The 17984-nt window shown below is 36.6% G+C and overlaps 1 protein-coding gene across 4 annotated transcripts in view; it reads right to left on the bottom strand.

The window, feature by feature from the left end:
• Nucleotides 1-896: 896 nt before the first annotated feature.
• The window catches only part of EPS15 (epidermal growth factor receptor pathway substrate 15), a 67106-nt gene continuing 50018 nt past the window's right edge, over nucleotides 897-17984 (bottom strand). For 3 of the 4 annotated variants that reach the window (XM_018072091.2, XM_018072093.1, XM_008925203.3), the window contains 12 exons: nucleotides 17402-17563; nucleotides 16523-16720; nucleotides 14369-14566; nucleotides 13735-13809; nucleotides 13311-13401; nucleotides 12002-12037; nucleotides 10969-11105; nucleotides 9328-9397; nucleotides 8044-8120; nucleotides 7363-7525; nucleotides 4700-4878; nucleotides 897-2790 (listed from right to left, as the gene is read on the bottom strand). In XM_018072091.2, the coding sequence (XP_017927580.1) occupies nucleotides 2644-2790; nucleotides 4700-4878; nucleotides 7363-7525; nucleotides 8044-8120; nucleotides 9328-9397; nucleotides 10969-11105; nucleotides 12002-12037; nucleotides 13311-13401; nucleotides 13735-13809; nucleotides 14369-14566; nucleotides 16523-16720; nucleotides 17402-17563 (1533 nt within the window). In that variant the 3' untranslated portion in view covers nucleotides 897-2643. The remainder of the gene's footprint in view (nucleotides 2791-4699; nucleotides 4879-7362; nucleotides 7526-8043; nucleotides 8121-9327; nucleotides 9398-10968; nucleotides 11106-12001; nucleotides 12038-13310; nucleotides 13402-13734; nucleotides 13810-14368; nucleotides 14567-16522; nucleotides 16721-17401; nucleotides 17564-17984) is intronic. The other variant, XM_018072092.1, reaches the window with a different exon arrangement.

The following is a 17984-nucleotide window of genomic DNA, read 5'->3' as shown; positions in this document are numbered from 1 at the left end:
TCCTGTGAATGCAACAGAAACTTTTATATGACAGAACATCATCATATAGGAAGTCAGACAGTGAAAAGAGGATATCAAATTGTCAAGATGATTAGCAACCATCTTCAATTTCATCATAAAGAGTGAAATGGACTGTACACAGTTTGGAGGGGAAAGCTGGTTGAAAGCAGCACAACCAGAGGCAAAGTGCATCTAAGATGGAAACTTGACAGGAGACTTAAGAGAAAAAGAATGGACAGCCCACAGATGGCTTCAAATAGCCTCAAGAATGTGTGTGAACCTGATAAAATTAATGAAGACATTACATTGCCTAATTCAACTGATATCTCATTAAAAGAAAATAGGCAAAGAGATTTGGGTCCAGTTAGATGAATATATTAATTGATATATTATACTGTAACAAAAGGATCAAAGACACATGTAAATGGTTGTTGGAACTCCTAAACCTCTGACCAAGCCCTCTATGCCTTGACATAGGGGGACACGTTATGCTGACAGACATATTCAAAAGGATCATATATGCTGGGTCAAATTAAAGATCCCTTGAGCCCTGTATGTTGGCAGCAGCCAGTAGAGTATGCTTCCATATTTTCACAGATAAACCTTAAGTATCTAAACATTTGGGCTCTGTAACCCCTGTGCAGGCAGAAGACTCTACTCTTGCCCCCTCCTTGGACAAGAGAAGTCCAAATTTTCTTTGAAGCCGCCACAACTCCTGATGAAGCAAGTGACAGCTGGGATTAGTGTGCACTTCAGCTAACCTTGAGATTCAGGCAACTTTTCTCTCTGAAAATTAACCCACTCCCACCAGGCTACAACCAGAATATCTTATATTGCATTACATTCACTTGTTGCTTTACAGATCACAGCACCCTCTTGAAAAAATAGGCAAACAGTTCACATTTATGTATTTAAACTTTATTTCTTCATAATTACAGGCTATTGTTAGAGTTTTTAAACAAAAGGGAAGTCTATAAATAGAGGCTAATCCCACCTGAACATGTTGTTTAAAAAAACAGTTAAAACTTCATAAAGTAATGCCATTTTAGCTCACAGCAGTGGTTTGTTGGTAGTCTGAGTAAAAGTACTATAGTCAGAGTCAGTAACATGAAATGTAACATCAAATGACTCAAAACTTTAAATTCCGTAAAGGAAAGCAGGAATATATATATAATATATACATATAATATCGTGTTGGTCCACTGAGTATACATTTTTAACAAAAGATAAGAAACTATGTAATCCAGTTAAGCATATGATTTGCAAGATTAGTGTACACTCATTACAAAGATGTATAAGATAAGTTATAACTATTTAATACTTGCAAAATTTTAAGTTACTTTTTTTGAGCAGGTGTTTAAACGCTCATCTCCCAGTGCAAAAGAAAAACCATCCCAGTCAGGTTACTCATTTTTCCTGAAAAATTGAAAACCCTCAAACTCATGCAACAGCAGCATTGATAGGTAATGGGAAGAGCTTAAATATACTGAAACATGGCTGAGTTCTCCCCGTTTGCCCCAGTGCTTTGTGTTGAAACACTTCAATTTCCTCAAAAGAAATACCACAGATTAAAAGTGCAAGGAAAAAAATACCCTCTAGATGTTTATGCTGCTGCCATTGATTTTTCTTAGACAGGGCACAAGATTATTCTTTTTGGAATTATTTTAATGAAACTGATTTTCCAAATAGAATTCTTTCAAAATGAACAATAAGTTATTTCCATTAAGTTATTTTCATTAACATTCTATCAATCCTACTCTGACTCAGTGACCATTCAGAAATCATTCAGTTTAAGGTGCAACTATCAGTTGGCATTCAATAAATTACATATACAGAAAACACTGTTGTTAAAAAAAAAATAGAAATCAGACTACCAGTTTTTTCTTTCTATTCTCAATCCTATTTCAAATGGAACTTATTAACTTGCCAGTTCAGCTGCATATTTAACAGGCAAAAGTGGCTCAAATAGCAGTGGGGTCTCACAATTTGACAGTCACCTTAGCCAACAGCAAATGCACATGAATCTTCAGCTTAATTGCCTTATAAAACAAAATAACAGGTCTGTCTTAAAACCTATGACCATGCAAGTAAAAGCAAAGAAGGTTTCAGAAAGACACATTCTTTCTGATGTAGACTCCATGAAGATAACGTCAAATCCAACGTAAAATCTTCAATGAGGAGAAAAATCTATGTGCATACATATAAAATAAAGCACTCCACAACTCTGGCATTACTAAAACCTCTTTAGAAGGATAAAAGGTTTGCAATGACTAACTGCTTGATGGGAGACAGTCAGCCACGACAGAATAATTGCTGTGTTCGCTTTATGCTCAATTACCAACTGCTGATAGATTACAGTCAAACCACAATCTCTCTATCTGCATTTTAAACTGATTTGCTTTCAGCTGGGAAAAATACTTCGTTCTCCTGAAAACTTGAGAGAAATTGAATGCTAAACTTAACAGTTATTCAAACAGTAACCAAAAGGATTGAATTTAGCAGAAACATTCACATCACTTTCAGAAATTTAAAACCTTTCATAGTTTCTTGTATATATGCATTTTCTGATTAACATTTAAATAGGTTAGGTATTCAGGAAAAGGGACAAAACAGTTTACGTGAGATAAAATCTTATTCTAAACTTCATGCTTCTGATATTTCAGATTTACTGAGTGCAATAGCCAGTTCCAAGTCTTCTTGCTCTTGCTGTTTTAGTCTTGCCAATCTTTCTTTCTCTTCTCTCTCACTTTCTCTCTTAGCCCATTCAATCATGTCTTCCTCAGTAGAATACTGCATTTTGAAAAGACAAAATAAACCAGATTAATAACACAGAGATAACTAGGAGTGTCCAAGCCCTTGGTTTAAGCAACAATTAGAGTTTTTCAATAATTGTATATATTCTAATCTTCAAAATATTACTTGTTTTTAGTTGTAATACATTATTAAGATTGGCTTAGTCTAAGGTTTAAGAACTGCATTCAAGCCATCCAACTGATGTATTTTAATGAAATATGCCATGTTTCAAAATTCAGTATTAAGTTTCAAAAATGTTACTGGGCAGAAAGTGCTATAATTCAAATACAGTTTTATTTTGGATTAAAAAAAACCAGTCTATACAAAAAAACCTAAATAAATCAGAACATTTTGCAAAACACCCCCCTATTCACAGTATTAGGCCATCCTGATTTACCTTGCTTTCATTAGGGATGATTTTTCCAGGTGACAATAACTACAAAAATTTAGCTGTAGACTGACTGTTTCTAAATGTGTACATGAAAAATACTTCTGCCAAGAAGTAATAAAATAATAAAGTAACTGTACAGTTAGAAGCTTAGTAGTCATATAGAGAAAGGTCAGCATGATATGAGAGGGGAAAAAAAGAGATCATTTCCATGTATATTGTTGTGAACGGAACGTGAACTAAATATCTGCGGTACAATGATGATAAATTAGAGCCAGTTAATCTTAAATAGAGTTTAAGTAACTTAAATAAATTTATCTTAAACAAAATACAAAAGATTATGCTAAAGTTTGTTTCTAGTAAACATGCAGAAAAACTAAGAAGTAGGTGAAGTCCATGTGTTCATGAATGTCCCAACATTAACTCTGAAAGGGTTATCATATCATACTCCAGCTACTCTTTGCTTTGAGATCCTTCTCTGGGAAATAAATGTAGAAACACTTAAGTTTTCTCCACAGTTTACTCAATATTTTCAGTAATTGCAGCTTGGAAAGAATATTTTTTTCCTTCACAAAGATAATGAACATTTTTTACTTTCTCTATACAGTCTCCTCCAAATTGGCTTCTCAGTCCCTCTAACTAATACCACAGATCAATAACATTTCAGAAATTATCATGCTACAAGACACACCAACCAGTGCAAGTCTATTTTGAGAGCCTGACAATCCTCAGTTTACTTCAATCAAGCACATAGTTTATTAGGCCTGAACAGAAAAAAAGCAGTATGGTCAAGATACTGTAAATGCAAATTGCATTTAACAGGTATCAGGCTTGAAAGTGAGAGGATGCCTTTCAAAAATCCTACTTGCAAAAGCTCAAAAGAAAAAAATAATATATAGGCATGCACAAACCTTTAGATTTGCTTCTACTGCTTGGACACCACGACTTCTATGAAATGAATTCTGGTTATAAAGAGACACTTACTACTTTTTACTTAATTGAACATCAGTCTGGAATTTACTAGCCACTCAAAACTCAACAAATTATATTTCATTAATATACACTGTTAAGAGGCTGTTTATCAATATTTCAGTACATTAAAATTACGACCAAACAGTTCAGTGACAGCTAAACTAAAATCACATTTTGCTTTACTTTTAATTGGATAGTTAACAGCGTGCTTGTTATAGACATATAATTTTATCAGCACATGCTGATAAAATGGATAATCCCCAGAACACAGATATTTTTAAAGTCCTATTTTCTAACAGCTAGGAGGCCTCCATGAAAAAAACCTCATAAAACAATGCAATTTAAACATCAGTTATAACATTTTGCAGTACTTTGTTTTAGGACAGCCTCAGCTGTAAACGAAATGTAAACACTGTTTTAAATGGAAGCAATATCCCTTTTGTACATGGGATATGTTTTAATGTTTTAAATTAGACTGAAAACTTCAGTGTGAACATTTCAAAGCTGCCATTATAGTGAAACAAACGTAAAAAAGTGTTTACTCACAGTACTGAAGTTTGCAAAATTGTTGGGGTCAGCCTCTTTACTGATGCTGGTGGGAGCAAATGGATCACAGAATAGATTTGCTTCTTGTTCTTTGGGAATGTCTGGGGTGGGGAAAGGCTGAAATGGATCGCTCGGTTTAAAGGAATCTGAAGAGTCTATTTGATTGATAGGTCTTTTCCCTTAGATTAAAATGAATTTAAAATGAATTTAGGATAGCAGGTAATAATATGCCAAAACTTGTAAAAAAACCCAACAAACAACCACAATTCAAAAGCTACTTGGGACGCAACCTCTTCCCATGAACTAGTGGAGTTGTAATTTCAGAGGAAGGGTTGACAGTTTAAAAAATGAGGGTTCATAGTTTCTGAAAGGGTAATCAGGTAAAAAGGAACACATGTATGTTAATGATTCAGGAACACAATTATATTTTAATTATTTTGGCAAAAGAATTCCTAACAGTTTTGAGCATCTATTCTATCAGCACAGTATTTTTTTCTGCTCATCAACTATCTGTGATCATTCCAGCATTTTTTTATTATTTGTTTGGATGAAGTTAACATAATTTCATTCAGAGACCAGAAATTTATTATCATATATCTCAGTCCTCAAAACTCCATGTCCTCTCACTATGCTAACACCAGGAATGAAAGAGTATCACAACAGACAATCACAGGCTGAATTATCTCAAGTTCTGCAAGTGATTCCAGCACCAACAATGGCTGTATTTTAAAAGTTGCTTCTGTTGCCATTTTTGATTAAAACTCAGAACTGAACCAAAGTGCTTATTATTTTGCATATCACTGTTACAAGTTGGTCTAAAAATTCTTTCATAAGACCAAAAGAGATTTTAATTTGGATTTAAAGAATACCCCCTCGGGAATGTATGATTTACTTAGACACTTCCCAGATAACCTTGCCATGATAGCTCTCACTCACTGATGATGTTCTATCTATAACTGATGGTGACATTGTGGCTGCCCCATCCCTGGAAGTGTTCAGGATCAGGCTGGATGGGGCTTTGAAGAAATCTGGTGTAGTGGAAGTTGTCCCTGCCCTTGGCAGTGGGGGTGGAACAAGATGATCTTTATGGTCCCTTCCGACTCAAACCATTCTGTGATTCTATGATTCTATTACTGGCAAAAAAATACATCTTTCTTGAATGATGTGGGAGAAGCACTCCAAATGACACCCAGGGAATTTTATTTCTGCACAGGAAAGATTAATTATTGTAAGAATATAAAATATACAATCTCTAAATCTTCCCCAAAATCAAGAAATGGGGGTGCTTATCAGTACCTAGAGAGGCAATAGAATTCAGAGGCAACAACCCTTCTACACATTTTCCTGTAGCATGAAGAATTAAGAGGAAGATTTTTGGGCATTTCTTTGAAAAAGCATAAAAAAGGGAATAATTAAAGCACAAAAAGGGAAAAATTAGAAATAAATACACTTAAGCATCTCCATTTTTTATTTCCATTAGGAAATCAATTTATTTGAAATGGCTATCAAGATAACCACATATTTAATTGTGCATATCAAAACAGGCTGCTTTAGTCATCTACTGTTAAGGATGCTGCTGTTCTGCCCCTAGAAGCTTGAATTCCAAAAGTGCACCACGTCACAGCCATTCCCATACAACCAAGTCAGAAATCCTTTTTCTCTTTAAATAAGGACCAATATCAAACATTCAAATATCATCACTTTCCATGTCAGCTGTTTTAATATTATTTACAAAGAAACTGATGACTTGCAAGGCATTGGCATGAACCAGATCTCACACCAGCTTTAGAAACTAAACACATGAATTTAAAATTCAGTATTAACACTCCTATATCTGTGTTCTGCTTTTGAGGAAAATTGAATACTTCTTTAGGTTTCATGCTACAGTTTTCCAAAACACCTTAAAATTCATCCATAGAGTGTAATAGTGAAAAAAAATAATGCAGTAGAGTTTTTAAAGACAACGAAACAGAGGACAGAAACTTAAAAAGGAATACTAGTAACATACTAGTAACATGGTTTCCTATCTTGGCAAAAAAAATTGAGTGTGAGGAGTCCGTTGTAACATGAGGTTGTTGCAACTACAAGGTGTTATCTTTGATAATCATGGTCTTTTCTGGATAGCAGAGTGGTTTGTGCCATGGAGTATCCCAGAGGACTCCACTACCACTGAAAACAGCCCAGGAAACTTGAGTTTATTACTGTTACTGCTAGAGACCTCTGGCAAGGCCACCTGGAAAAAGTTAATCTAAAAAGCTGAGCCAGTCATTTAACTCTATTTAATTAATTTTGCATTAAACATGGAGGTTTTGCTACAGATAAAACACAATAAATTCTCACTTTGAACATAATTTAATGCAAGATTCACAGTGTAACACTATCAGTAACCTTTTAATTTACAGCTATGCTGTGTTCTGGCACATACTCGTAGTAAGTTTTCTTTTTTCCTGTTTTCTAAATCCTTTGTCTCTTCAAACAAACAATGATCCCAAACACCATGCAAAATTTAACTCTGAGGAACTGACCAACAGATCAGGAATGGACCTGTTCCACATCTTGTTCATTCATTTTAGATTCAGACCCTTCACCATCCCCTCGTTGTTACTGTCCTGCTGCCAACACTCAGCAGCTGATTTTAAACCCTTCTCCCTGTCAGCTCTTACCAGGTGGTGGTGGACAGGGCCTGGTGGGAGTTCCTGTCTTAGGGGGCAGTGCAGGAGGAACATCCTCATTTTTAGCTGGTGGTTCCTCAAATAAGTTTTTAGTTATGATCACGCTGCTGACAGAGCCTGATGTGGAAGAGCTAAAAGGATCCTCGTTGTTGGCCTTCAACAAAGAAAACAGCGACATACACGTTTTCAGTGCAATGCTACTATACACTTTCTTCAAGAATAAAATATTAATTCAGAACTGAAAGTCTGGGCTAAGACAAAAAAGAATACTTTTGTTTGTTTTTACACATATCATCCACATACTCCAGAAGGTTGAAAATGAAGAAAAATCAGGAATGGTTAGTGTGTACAGCAATATAAAGCTGAATGCAGCTAAATATTCAAAAGTAATACTTCTGCAGCTAAGCTCAGCAAATTTAAAAATAAATACATAAATTATAGTATCACTTCAAAAAGAGAACATACTTATAAAGGCACAAAGATTACACTGCATTCTTCACAGTGCAACTGCAGGGCAAGAGAATTTACTACCAAGACCTCTTTTTCAAGAAAGTCAGCCTTTATAAATTTAGTAGTGGCAAAACTGTAATGAAATTGTTGGTAGAGAGTGTAAGCTCTGTCTTGTCACTGCAGTTTCATGCATTTTCTGTGGTAGCAGCAGCTTCACATTACCTTTGACAGCGTGCTGAAGTCAGCAAAGCCACCTTCAAAGGATTCGCTTCCAAACAGGGAGGCAAAGGGGTCTGTAGCTAAATACACACAAATCAAGCACACAGAATGATATTAAAAGCTAAACATGAAAAACACTGAAAAAAAATCCCACTACAAAATAGCAACTGTTACATAGTTTGCAACATAAACTAATTCAAGTGAAGTATTTTATGAGGTGAGCACTTCAGGTTATTAAGTAGCTTTTACAAAAACTCTGAGTGTCAGCTTCCAATTGCGAATAACAAATCTCCTGAACAGGGAGTAATTCAAAAGAAATACTGGTATTCTGTTTTCCTACGTTAAAAAAAGTTAAATTCCACTGAAAGTATAAGATAACTATACTACTGGATGTTCTGCTGAGATACATGTATGTATACACACAAAGGGACTTTTTGTGTGCATGCACCCATAAATATACATATATATATATATAGACAGATTATATATATATATGTGAACATGAACAAGAGTTCCCTTCTGACTGCAAGCCCACTCATGGAATCAAGTATCTGAACCTCTTATCTCAATCTAATTCAGCAGTACTCTTTCATTCTCATGTACCTCAAAATACATTAGAACTGCTATTCTACTGTAGAGCAGGAAGTGCCATACTCACTTCTGCACCTCTAGGAAACATCATCTTCCCCTACAATTAAACTGAACAGGTTTACAATACAAAATCACATGTGGATTCATGTTGTGGATTATCACTTGCCAGTGCAGCTTGGGAAAACAGGAGACAAGAGTCTTCCCTAGAACATTTTTAGCCCTCAGATGAGAGAGGGTTGTAGCAAAACAAAAGGAGCAAACTGTAGCAGTAAAAATTCTTGATGAAGCAGTTACTCTATCCCACATCTCCTCTGATAGTACAAAGTTATCTTGTATGTTACTTAGAAAGTACCAAGAAACCTCTGAAAACAACTCTAGTGGGAAGCAGTGTGAACCATCCAAATAGTCCAAATACTTAGATCAAGATTTTGTACCAGCTTTAGGTAAAGCAGAGGAACGTTTTTTGTGGAATCAGTCTTCAGTGACACAGGCTACAGATAAAGACTCAGTTCTGGTTTATAAAAATTCCCCTCTGCAAACTGGCACCTTATGTCACACTTCATAGGAAAATTCAGAAAACACAAAAAATCCCTAAAATGCTTTGTTGCAAATTCAGTTAAAAGACTAAAAACAAAAGTACATAAAAGCAAATAAAAATAAACCCCAAGAAGTCTGATGTGTATAATCTACTTTTACCTAGATCATTTGATGTAGTAACAGTTGTTCCACCAGGAGCAAAAGGGTCATTCTTCTTTGATATCTCTGTCTAAAATAAAAAATTCCTTTGGAGGGAAATTTGTTTTTCAGCTTAAAAGATTCCTCAATCTAAGAATACAATCACGATTTATTTTAGCTTAGAAGTTTTAAGATAAAACATTCTGGAAGCAGCTTTTATCAGCATCAGAAAACCAGTCTGTTAACAGAAACTCCTCCTCACTGTTTTGATTAATTCTTTCAAAGGATGGAAAAAAGGTACAATATATGCAACATACCTGGTAACAACTAATGCAAGAGTTAAGAATATCTACCACTCATTTTAGTCTCAGATTTCTACAATCAGCTATCTTCATGAAGATACAACTACAAGATAACAACACTCCAGAGGTGTGTTGTAAAGCATTTAGGATGAATGCATCATTTCAGTGCAGAGGTACAGATCTCAAGAATCCACTGGTAATCCCACAGCTCTGACCTCTTTTTTTTTCCCCTCTTTTCTACTTCACTTATTATCAGACTGTAATATGACCAAGAATTGGTTATATTAGAATATCAAGACTTTGAAAAGGACAGTGGGCCAAGTATTGAAGATTCTTGAAACCTAATTTTCCAGGTTGGATGTGTAGGCTGTGGTGTGTAATGTGACCTTGAGATCTGCATAACATGCACACCATGGGGAGGGACAGGACCACCACTGTCAGGTGCAGGGATTTCTCACTCTCATGGCTGCTGTGGGTGCACTTATCTTGCTTTCTAATCAACATGTATCTACATTTTATATATGTCTATGCATATTTTATACACACACAAAGTTGGAAGTGAGGTATGAACAGAAACAGCAGTGAGAAGGAAAGGAGATGGCAAAAGAATGGAGACAAACAATGACATGAAGAATTTTAGCTGCTGAGATTGTCTATCAGCTTTAAATATTATATATTCAACAAGTTCTAGTTTGCACCAGAGAGGGTATTATGCCCAACTCTACCTTATCAAAGGCTCAAGACTATTCAATAACTGCTCAGCTATAATGTGGACAGCTAAAAGTTACATTGAAGTACACTTGAAAGAGGTACATTCAGTAAGAAGCTCCAATGAGGGTTTCAATGAGGGCTTCAATGACACTCATTAGAAAACCCCCCAAAAAACCCAAACATACAGCTACAGAATCATGTGGCTTTTCCACAGGGAAACCCCATACCACATCAGATTTCAGATAAAATACAGAACATACTTCTTGATCCTGTCAGCTATGGAAGCAAAAGTCAAGTCTCTCAACACGACGTGGTGAGGTTAATCTTGGGTTTCTTTCCAGGTTTATTAAGTTCCACCAAGTATCAACTGAGCTTAATTCATTATTGTCAAATGGTCTTAGCTGTGGAGCAATGAAGCTCCACAATGGAACATTTTTTTAAATGTTTTTATTTTTACTTCTATTTCATCTGTGACTATTTCTAGAAACTAGGACACAAAAAAGACAAGACAGAGTCAGGGGATCAGAGGTAACCTTTATCTGTATGACTGGTGAATATCAATTTTTTAAGGCATGTCTGAATGTACAAAATAGGTTATTTTGTCCAAATCACATATACAACAAAGTAAAAGGTATGATACCAAACTTACTGTGATATTATTACTGTTGTCTGCAGTGCTAAATGGATCAGTGCCAGCAGTCACAAAAGGGTCGGTGGAGGATTGTTTGAAAAAAGAGTCAGCTGCAAAAGGGTCTGAGCCTTTGAAGGGATCACCACCAAAGGGATCTAAAAAGTAAACATCTCCTTAACATTTCTGCTTGCTTTCCTTAGCTCGATATCCTAAAAACTAAACAATATATCGCTTTTTTCATACTGCCACAAAATGACATGTTTAAGATCAAGGACCTTTGAAGTATGAAATTCATCTGTGAATAATTTGTATTCTGTGATTCAAAACATCAGACAAGCCAAAGTTTTCTGCACGTCATGAAAACAGTGGTTCAGTTCCTAAATCATCTCAGCATATAGGTTCATTACCAAATCTCCTGAAAATGAAGCATTTTTACAGAACCTAATGTTTATCAAAACTCTCCTGGCCCTTCTCTCCTTTATTCCCCAGATGCAATCAATATTTCTTATCTGGCACTTGGTGCTCAGTGTTGTTTTGTTATTGCCTTCCCACTGGTTATTTTGCCTTTTTTTTGCCATAAATTCAGGTGGTAAAAGAGCTCCACTCAGGGTTGAGCAAATAATGCAATGACATTGCCTATAAAGTCAGTTTAAAGAGAGACTTCCCAACTTTTCTGTACTTAGTTCTAAAGGAAGTTGGTAGGTTAAGAGCCTTTAAAAGAACAGTCCTACTTTTTTGCATACAAAACAGGCAGCAAGAGTTTGGGGCCTTCTGTTTACCACCTTCACATACTTAAATCCCAACTAGGGGTACTTTCAGCAACAAGAGCGAAGTTCAGTGGCAATGGGCTTCTCTGAGAAGCTTTAACAAAGTGGCCAGCTGCTACTACCATATATATCCTACAGTGGCTTTTTGTGGCATTTCCACCTTTTTTTCTCCTCTGAAAGTGGTGACACTTTCCCCTACATACTAGTAGGAACCATTTAGGTTTCATTCTAGTAGGAACCATTTAGAAAAAAACAAACACGTTGGAAGTTACAAAGTTATTTACCAATTTTTCCAAAAGGGTCATCTTTGAAGGGATCACCTGTTTAAAAAAAAGGCAAATATTCATTAAGCAGCTTATTACAATCACGAAACACACACAAAAGCAGCCATCCAAGCTGCATTTCTGTTGGCTGTTGCCCACAAACACCCACTTTAGGCAGTATTTACCACTGCAGGCTAACTACTGGTACGAGTCCCAGTTTTGATTAATTCTCACAGGCCCTGTGGATTGTAGCTTCTAAGTGTTCTTTTCTGTACTGGATGCATGATTCCAATTACATCATTTCTACTTCCTCATCTATATCTGAGAGACATAAATACTGCCTCTTAGCTGTAGATACCTACCCTGAACATTCTGAGCACACAAAGCCCAAAAAATTGGCTTCTAACACACAACCCTTTCTCCTTGAAAGAAAGGCCTTACCATAAGTAGGACCACTTCAACATAAACAAAGATCAAGCAATGTCTACACAGAAACATCCAAGCTGTTTTAAATTAGTTTAATTTACTCACTAAAAATATTAAATCTGCACTGACATTCTTTCAGAAGCCAAGTGATCTGAAACAAATTTAGCTTGTTTTCCCTTCAAAGCGACACAAGCTAAATTGATCAGACCATGTTGATTCTGAAAGTGTGTAAAATCATATTAATGTGGCTGAAAACATCTGCTTCAGCAGCTAATTCAAATTAACTCCTCTTCTCCAACTGGCTCCATATAGGCAGATCATGTCTTCCATAAAAAATAAAAGCAGAGCAACAGCATTCGTCAGTGGCAAGTTCTTAAAATAAAGCTGAGCACTTCCCCAAGATGAACAGATGGTGCAGTTCCACATTACCTTTTCCTGAGTGCCAAACTCACCATAAGTAGGCCACAGCCATTCACTCCCAACCACCCACACCTCCCCACACCACAACTCAGTGAACCCTCCACTGACCCGTTTGTGGATTTGTGCTGTAAATTAGATTAGTGCCACTACACGTAATCACACCAAGGCCCACACCTTTAAGGCCAAAAAGCCACCAGGGCAGGGGGAGGGAGGGGTTGGAGTAAGAGAAGCACTCAGGAAGAGCAGTGAGGGAAAGAAGCCTTTTCACAGCTAATTAGAAAGCCCAAATGAAGGAAGGAGAAACACCCCAGAACACTCATTTCTATCATTTCTATTTTTGTAATGCTACTGACTCCACACTCCTGTCACTCACACATCTTCAGATTTGTTCTATAAAGAACAGTTTCAAGGTGAGGATGAGACTGATGTGTTCACAGAGGACCTGTTTCTGCAAGTCTGCACTTAGAGAGAAATATTTACTTACTGCCAACAAAAGGGTCAGACTGGAAGAACTCTAAGCTGGCTTCAGAAACTAGATCAGGCAAGGGATGAGATTCAGCATCAAATGGATCTTCCTGGGCAATGCAAAAGGAGAGAAAGGTATTAAATTTTTAAGACTTGCAGGGCGGAAACACTTATGTCATCTCCTGTTACCATTTAGTGGTTTCTTAAAGCTTAAAGCAAAGAGACAGCTGGAATTCAAAATTCATCAATGGAGAGAGCCAAAATATTTCTCAGCAACCTGCATGCTACAGGAGACAAAATGTTTTCATGACATCACCCTCTAAAAGCAATAAGAAGTAACAATTTATTTATTTGTTTATCATGACCATGATCCAAGCCTGAAACAGTTAACCAGGACCTTTTTTAACTTACTTCTTCCTCCCCCAAAACCTGGACAAACTCACTTTTTTGGTAACAGTTGCAGTTGGGGTCTCTTTCTCTTCTACAACAGAGGCTGCTGTTTCAGGACTATTCCTTATCTGTACAAGGATAAAAGCAATGCACCATAAATAAGTAAATACAAGACTGCACAAAAAAATTTTAAGTATTAAACAGAATCACAGAATATACTAAAGCATACTTCAAGAGGTTCATAGTTATTATAGAACATCCTGGAGTGTTCCATAAAACCTGTGAAAGTTTTAAAAAAATAAATCAATCAAGAATCTACTGAGACATAAGGAGGAACATTTAAAGCAAGACAGTTTTAGATTTTTTGTACTATTCCTTATTTCATTCTTGTTCCACCAAATGGAGACAGCTGCTCTCCTTTAATGTTAGTTCTACTACTCAATTTATGATATTTGCTTCGGAGAGAAATACAGGAAAAAAAATTATTGTCGCTTTCCAGGCAAGCTAAAATTGTCTCCTTTTCTGCTTATGAAATTTCAGATTGTGGAAACACAGTCCCTCAGAAAAATACCCTGAAATTTCACTTGTGCAAGTGTTTAAAAACATAGTCAATCTTGATACATTCTTAACTTATTCCAACTTCCCAGCTGCTTTGCATCATGAATAAGCAGGCAAAACACTACTCACTGGAGACACACTGTTTGTTTGTTCCTCTTCTGCTACACTTTCTCTTTCAGCATTCTCGTTAAGGTTTGCAGTTTCACTGCTGCTGTTGCTAAGACTGGAATGATCCACAGTCCCATTAACAAGTGTACTATGTTGCTGGGAGTGCCAACTAAATTGGTTGTTTTCCAGTTCTTTCAGCTCAAGAAGTTTTGTCTGCACCTGTAAGCAGAAATAAATGTATATGCATCAGTATGGCATCAGTATGGGAACACATGGAAGCCAGTTTGTGACCATCCCCTCTTAAATATAACATTAATGATATGTCTGAAATTCTTTTTTTCAAAAGCAAATATAATACCCCCCCCGTTCTTTGCATCAAAATGTGAAGTGCGAGGGATAAGCAGAAATTGGATTTAGCAGAGGTGTAATGTGGTTGAAGGACACACCTGAGAACCTTTTGTCAAGAAGCAGACTGCAGCACTGGCAACATCAAGATTAGTTGCTTTGTTTCTACTCAAACTCATAAGAAAAGTTGCAAAGCTTTCAGGGGCTTTTTGTTTGTCTAGTGTTGCTGGAGGTTTTTGGTTGGGGTTTTGTTTGTTTTGTTTGGGTTTTTTTTTGGTGATTGGGTGGGGTTTTTTTTAGTTATGTACTTATAACTACCTTAAACTCTAAATTAAAAAGGCTGTTTTATTAGAACTCTCATCTTCCAAGAAGGAAAATTACATATTTGTCATCTTCTCCCACATGACTTTCCAAGTGTAAAAACTTCCTAAGCAGACACTTCCAATCACACCTTATTATTTCAGTGATGTGCTTAATGCAGTGCCTCACAGCAAACATCTACAACCAAACTGCCAGTTAGGAAGGAATTACTGGACTTGGCAGATTATGCAGAAGAATGAACACAGTTCAGATATTTAGGTGCCTAAAGCCCACTGAATTCTGCAAGGTCAGTCACCTAACAGAGTTTTCGTGGCCTTGCATGTGTCACAAGTCAGGTGACAGCAAAGACAACACCAGGTGTCTTTCAAATACACTGACTCAGACCAACCATGAGATAATCTTGCATAAAGCACCAAGGCACCTATTGTTCCTTATTTATGAGCCAAGAGCAATAAAATTAGGAGTACTGATATAAAACCTACTAAAAAAAGATCTGTATTACAGTCAAGCATAACACGTCAGTCTCAAATCTGTTCATTGCAAACACCTCTTACCAGTATATAAACATTGAAATAGTACAACCTTCCCTCTACCTGTGATGAAACAATAGAAAAACCCATTTGTTTACTTCTCAGTTTCTAAAACTAGAAGCCAGATTTAAAAATGATGAATGTTACACAACTCTTCAGCAGAAGAAAGTGGTCTTGCATGAACTCTAGCAGTAGAAGTTTTTTTAAAAAATAAACTAGAAAGTTACAGATGTCAGTTGTGTGAAAAGTCAGGCATTTCGAGGGTTCAAAGCTCACAGGTAGGCTTTGCCTTTTGTTTTTAACTTGATAACAATTAGAGTGGCTAATACATTAGACAGGTGGCAACACAGAGGAGAACAATGAGGAAAGGGTGTGCAAGCTAATGCACCACTGAAGTAATAACAAATCACTGATTATAGACAGAAACTGAAAGTCTTCCACATAACAGCAGACACTTCAAAGCACAGGGCTTAAAACCAGGGCAGCCAAATCTCTGCTTCTCAGTATCTAATCTCAACCCTTCTTATTCCTACATTCACTTTACTTTCCCCCCTTCAACAGTGCACTAAGTAAATGTTATCAGCGATTTTATACTGACTTCACATCAATTAAAGCATAGTGAGAATGTGCCCCAGGCCATGGCTGAGCATGAAAACTTAAATAACCAGTGGACACAGAGAATTTAAGTCTTCGTTATCCATTTTTCACCCATTACATTAAGACAAATTATTTTCTAAGTATAATAAATTAATCCCTTTTATTAACAGAATTTGGAGAAAAATCATGAAATATCTTGAGTGACTTAAATCAGCCTCCAAGAATCCTAACAGCTACTACCACAGAACACATTGTAAGTAACTGAAGACATGAGCAAACAGTGAAGAAAAAAGAAAGCTACGCCTTCCCCTCTAGACAAACCACACTAAAGGTTGGCAGCTCAAACTATTTTTTGGGGGGTGGGTCTTTCACACTGCCTTACTGAATTAATTTCCTGTTGTGAATCCTGCAGATGTTGCTGAAGAGGTCCCAGCTGTGCTTTCCCAGACTCTATGCAATGCTCAAGCTCTGCAGTTTCTTGCTGCAGGCGACTCAGCTCCTCTTGGGCTTTGGTCAGTTCATCTTCATAGGCTGAAATCTTTGATTCCTGGCTTGTTATTTCAGCCTTCAGCATGGCAATCTAAAGCATGAACAGTACTTCAAGTTAAAAAAAAAACAAACAAAACATCCCACACCCAAAAAACCAATCAACACTTCCAAACACATCTAATACTATTATTTATGACCAGAAAAAGTAAAAATCTCATAGCTATTGCAAGATTATAGACCATACCTGAATGAATTATCATACCTGATAATACCTGATATAGATCTGATATAGATTATACCTGAATGGACAGTTAATTCTCTGTTGGTCTCAATAGGAACAGTGTATTCTAACTGTTTTTCTGACCAACACAGACATTTTTAACAATGAAAAGATAATTTTAGATCTTAAGGAAATATAATACCTTTATGTTAGGAAAAAAAATTACGTAAGAGGTTATTTTTTAATCAGTAAGAAATCAGTTCCAGTAATTAGTGCTTCTAATTACACTTGCATTATACTTTTGAATTGTTTGTTTGCTTTTAACTTTGTGTGCAAGTATATCTCAATATGTTTGTTGACACACTGATGATAAATTAGGAGGCCACTGAAGTGAGTGATGTATTTGCTATGCTCTGTTGCTCACAAACCCTTGACACTCAGGCTATTTATTTGTTAAAAGCTTCTTCTGCCCCAACGACCATAACTCTGAAAGGCTGAGCTGTTCAAAACAAGGCATTTACTCTTCCAAGGGCCTTGCCCACCAGACCTTACCAAGTGGGCCTCCTCTGCACACTTCTGCCTGATGTCATTAAGTTGCTCTTCCAACTTGGCCTTCTGCTCATCAAGATCATTAAGGGTTTCCTGGGCTTCCTGTTTCTGAGCTTGCAGCTTTTGCAGATTACTGCTCTCCCGCTTTACTTCATCTTGTAGGTCCTGTAATAAAACAGATCAGCTTTACGTTTGTTCCCTCTCTACTAACCACTAAATTCCGCAGCACACACTGCGGTACTAACTTAGATTTCAAAGTATCAACATATTATCTTTCAGAAGCCAGCACTGACAGCATGTCTGACAAGCAAGTATTCTCAAATTCTAATTCTATGACATAAAAATAATCAGGTTATTTGTGTTTTCTTTTCTCACTGCAGTACTGAGGATCGTGCATCAAGACAGGTTAACAGGGATTCATTTTGAATTTAGAAGTTGTCTTTATTCAGGACTGCTACATTGTCTCTGTCCCATGTTTCAGCAATATGTTTTACTGAGTTCCTTATTATGGACATGGACCTGTTGGAGCGAGTCTGGAGGAGGCCATGAAGGTGCTCTGAGGGCTGGAGCACCTCTCCCTATGAAG

Source organism: Manacus vitellinus, unplaced genomic scaffold (assembly GCF_001715985.3).
Source record: "Manacus vitellinus isolate BGI_N305 unplaced genomic scaffold, ASM171598v3 scaffold_21_pilon, whole genome shotgun sequence".
In the NCBI taxonomy this organism is placed as follows: Eukaryota; Metazoa; Chordata; class Aves; order Passeriformes; family Pipridae; genus Manacus; species Manacus vitellinus.
The sequence above is the reverse complement of the archived record's forward strand: the minus strand, read 5'-3'. Positions and strand labels throughout refer to the sequence as shown.